This window comes from Ctenocephalides felis, unplaced genomic scaffold (assembly GCF_003426905.1).
Source record: "Ctenocephalides felis isolate EL2017-DRISC unplaced genomic scaffold, ASM342690v1 CF-g0.4_SCAFFOLD_01886, whole genome shotgun sequence".
Lineage (NCBI taxonomy): Eukaryota > Metazoa > Arthropoda > Insecta > Siphonaptera > Pulicidae > Ctenocephalides > Ctenocephalides felis.
Genome location: NW_020538040.1, coordinates 11,377,728 through 11,381,639, shown reverse-complemented (window position 1 = coordinate 11,381,639; position 3,912 = coordinate 11,377,728). Strand labels below are relative to the sequence as shown.

At 30.6% G+C, this 3,912-nt stretch overlaps 1 protein-coding gene across 1 annotated transcript in view; it reads left to right on the top strand.

The window, feature by feature from the left end:
• The first annotated feature begins 522 nt into the window (after positions 1 to 522).
• The window catches only part of LOC113374635 (protein yellow-like), a 12,824-nt gene continuing 9,434 nt past the window's right edge, over positions 523 to 3,912 (top strand). Inside the window, exons 1-2 of the mRNA XM_026614612.1 lie at positions 523 to 559; positions 675 to 853. Of these exons, the coding sequence (XP_026470397.1) occupies positions 523 to 559; positions 675 to 853 (216 nt within the window). The remainder of the gene's footprint in view (positions 560 to 674; positions 854 to 3,912) is intronic.

Here is a 3,912-nt window from a genome sequence, read left to right as displayed (position 1 = left end):
TTATTATATAGTGATTATCTATAGATTTGAATGAATGTATATGTAATTATGTGTCAAAATTTTGTTTACCATAGTGCACCATAGTGCACATTCTCAAGTGTTTTTACATTTGAAAACGGTTTTTATCGTATCTATAAATAATAATTGTTATTTTAAATCACATTAAGTCACCCCGCATAAATATTCCTTGTCCTGTCCCGGATTTTACATGAACGCGTAGTGTCACTTTATTTTTAGACAGGTACAACTAGTATTTCATATGAAAAATAAATTATATGCTGAAAGAAAACTTGCACCAAACATATTCAATATTTGAACTAACTGCCTGACATTAATTTAAAATATTTTTTTATTTATTATAATGTTGGTAAATCGAGAGGGCTGTTTGTACGAACTTCAGAATCCATAAATTCATTTGTTTGCGATTGACATTCTTTCAATTAAAACAAAATAAATATAAAATTATATTTGATTATAAAATAAATATTGGATTGTGTGTAAAAAATGAACTACCACACGAATATGACGACACCTCGTCTGCAGAAGAAGAGTGGATCAGGTGATGAAATTTATTCGGACGCATTTATGGTGACGATGATGAGAGAGTTGTGGCCCCACATGCTAAAGAAATGGGATGAACCCAGATTAATAAATGACATAATGATGCTAATAAGAATCTAATCATGCGGGGAGAGGCTATAGAGTGGAATTATGGACAGGAATTAGATTCCATATTCGGAATATTTACGATGATGTTCTTGGAATTGAATCACAACCCAAAAATCAGGTTGTTGCTGTTATTGTTACTGGAATTGAGGGCTGGCTCATGGCGCTTGAGCAGGGATGCTATCTGGTACTATCAGCCCTATTTGGCGGCGATGCAGACGGAGACGCCAACGGAGCTCCTTTTTTTCGATAAGGAAGCATTGGAAGAAATGGCCATGTATTGCATGCCATAATATGTCAGTTATGCAATTAATTATTAATCTTACTTCCTTTTCAAAATGTATCCAAAGTCTTAGAGAGATGAAGTTTAAAATTATACATGCTATATTATATGTACTATAACTATGTGAAGTCACTTTAATATGATTTAAAATAACAATTTTCATTTAAGAATACAATAACAATCGTTTTTTTTGAATGAATCAATTAGATGTAATGTGATAGACATAACACATTTAAATAAAATATATTTTGAGAAAACGAAATCAGTTAGATGATAGACTGATTACAGTCTTATATTATACATTACATTAGATACATTAGATGAACGCTACTAATTACAGTTGTCATTTACACTTGAATAAAATACATGTTTAAAACACGAAATGAATGAGATGTTAAATAAATTAATTTAATTTATTTACAATTACAGATATTATAAGTATATTTTACAGATATTAATTGGTGGTAACCGTATTGACTATTTTTTAGTGAAAGCGAAAATTTAATTTTCGAAATAAATAAGTGCTGGTATAATATCGGATGTAAAATATGGTTTTATTTTACGAAATTGATAATTTTATCAATAAATGTTTTTGCTTTGGTTGACGTAATTTATTACATACGTACTAAATTAAAAAAATGAAATTAATTCATTTAAATCTGTACTTAGTTAGATGATACTTTGTGCGATGATATAACCAACATTTTAAAATATTATAGGCCTAAGACATTGGTTTATTTATGAAAATTAATTTGTATTAATCGGTCTAATAATACTAATATATAGTCCAGTCATAAAAGTAAGTTGACCTCGGAGTTCGAGATATCCAGCTGTAAATCTGTTAATACTTGTATATTGACACCCTAAAAGTTGTCTCAAAACCTACATATGATAAGGTGTCAATACCATATGTAGGTTTTAGTAGTGTTAATATACAAGTATTTACAGACTTACAGCTGGATATCTCGAATTCCGAGATTCTTACCTAATTTAAGCTTAAATGACTGGACTATGTAGGGATATCAAATTTTATTCTCGACTGAATGAAGGCTAGGATGTTAGCCAAAACATATGGATTTCAACTAAATTTATAATCAGCCATCCGCTCACCTCAGAATTTGATCTTTCTCACATTGTGTAAGTCAAGAAAGAAATTACGGCAAACTACTTTTTTTATTATCTCGAAAAGTATTTAAATGAGTTTTTTACTCTGTGATAAAGAGAGCGACTAAACCGACCTTGACCTTATGACATGTTGACTGGCTAGTTATCTATATCGAGCGACAACAATGGTAAAATTGTGACAAGGTAAATCGTGTTGCGCATACTGAACTTAACATCATGCATGGAGACAGGTGATGCACAGAAAAGTTTGGATGGATAGAACTTGGACACAAATTTTCTTTTGGTATATGTTACCAATCTTTACATATTAAAGAAAATATTCTGGTCTAGGATTTTTAAACTAGTGATGCATGGCATCGTGCTTTAAGGCACATTGCTGTAATTTCTATCAGATAAACATTGGTACCGAACTTGATGTGCATATGTCCAATGATCATTTTTGACGGCCAGATGGCTTTTTTACTTATCTTCGAAACGGCTAGACCTGCCTTTACCAAAAACAAATCAGCACGTCTCCCCATCAATACGAATCGAATGTTTTTCGAATTATTCAAATCGGTTGAACGGTGTTCCCAAAATCGTTGACAAAAATTTGTCTCCGCACATATACAGATCCATTTTTTCTGAGGAGATTCCAAAATGTTCATTTAAAATAAAGATATACAGAAAAATTTCCCTATGAGAAGTTAACAATCGATATGAATTTTTCAAAGTTTAACTAATCAATAGTATGTTTACAAACGAATTTTTAAAATTTAAATTATTTTTAATATATATTATATATATATAGATATATATATATATATATATATATATATATATATACTACTATAATCTACTTGTGAACTTTTTTATATCGGAGAAACTAGCCAAAACCTGAGTAAGCGCCTTCATCAACATAAAAATAACTCAAAAAATCCCAAACAATTCAAAACCATGTTAACCGAACATATTAATAATTTAAACCATTAAAGAAGATTCGCTGAGGGGTTGTTTTCAGCAATTGCATAACGACAGGGTCATAAACAAACGATTCGACAACACGGCCTTGAACGAAACAAACACGTGGTTCCTTATCAAAATCTTCTTAAAAAGTGACAAGATCCCATCGCTTTTTTAAATTTCTCGTAAATTTGAACACATGTTAAGAATTGCTTCATGAAAAATGTGACATTTTTATCTTAGACTCCGAATAGTAAATACATAGTTTCGATAACTTGTTATCTTATTCATGTTTATTCGTGTGTTTTACCATTTGTGATGTTAAAAAATATATATTTTTCCAATGAGCATATACTCATACCATGGATTAATAATGTTTTCATATGTTATACTAAGATAAAAAATTGTAAGTTTTATTATTATTATTAACTTCCCGAAGGAGAAGTTTATGTTTTCATAAAAAATCCGATTCGCTAATGTTGTTTTCTCGACGTTTCAAGCCATTCTGAATCGAATGAGACAAAATTTGGAAAAAGTATGTGTGCGTGTGTGTGAACAGATTTTTTTCCGTAAATCCACGTTCTCTCAAAAACGGCTGGACCGATTTCAAAAATTTAAAAGCCATTCGATGTATCTCGATGAGGACTATCGTTTGTCAGTTTTGCGTTACGATCGGCCGAGCCGTTTCTTTGTAAATCGCAGAAAAGTGAAATTTTTCGTCCACGTTTTAGCCCGCAATTCTCAATCGATTATGAAAATTTAAGGGAATTTTAAAAATATTTTTATAAAGCTTTGTTAAAATTTATAAATTAAGGGACCGATTCCACCGCATAACAAGAAAATGTTATGGCAAGGTCAGGTTATGACGAACTTTCCATACTAAATATTGACAAAAA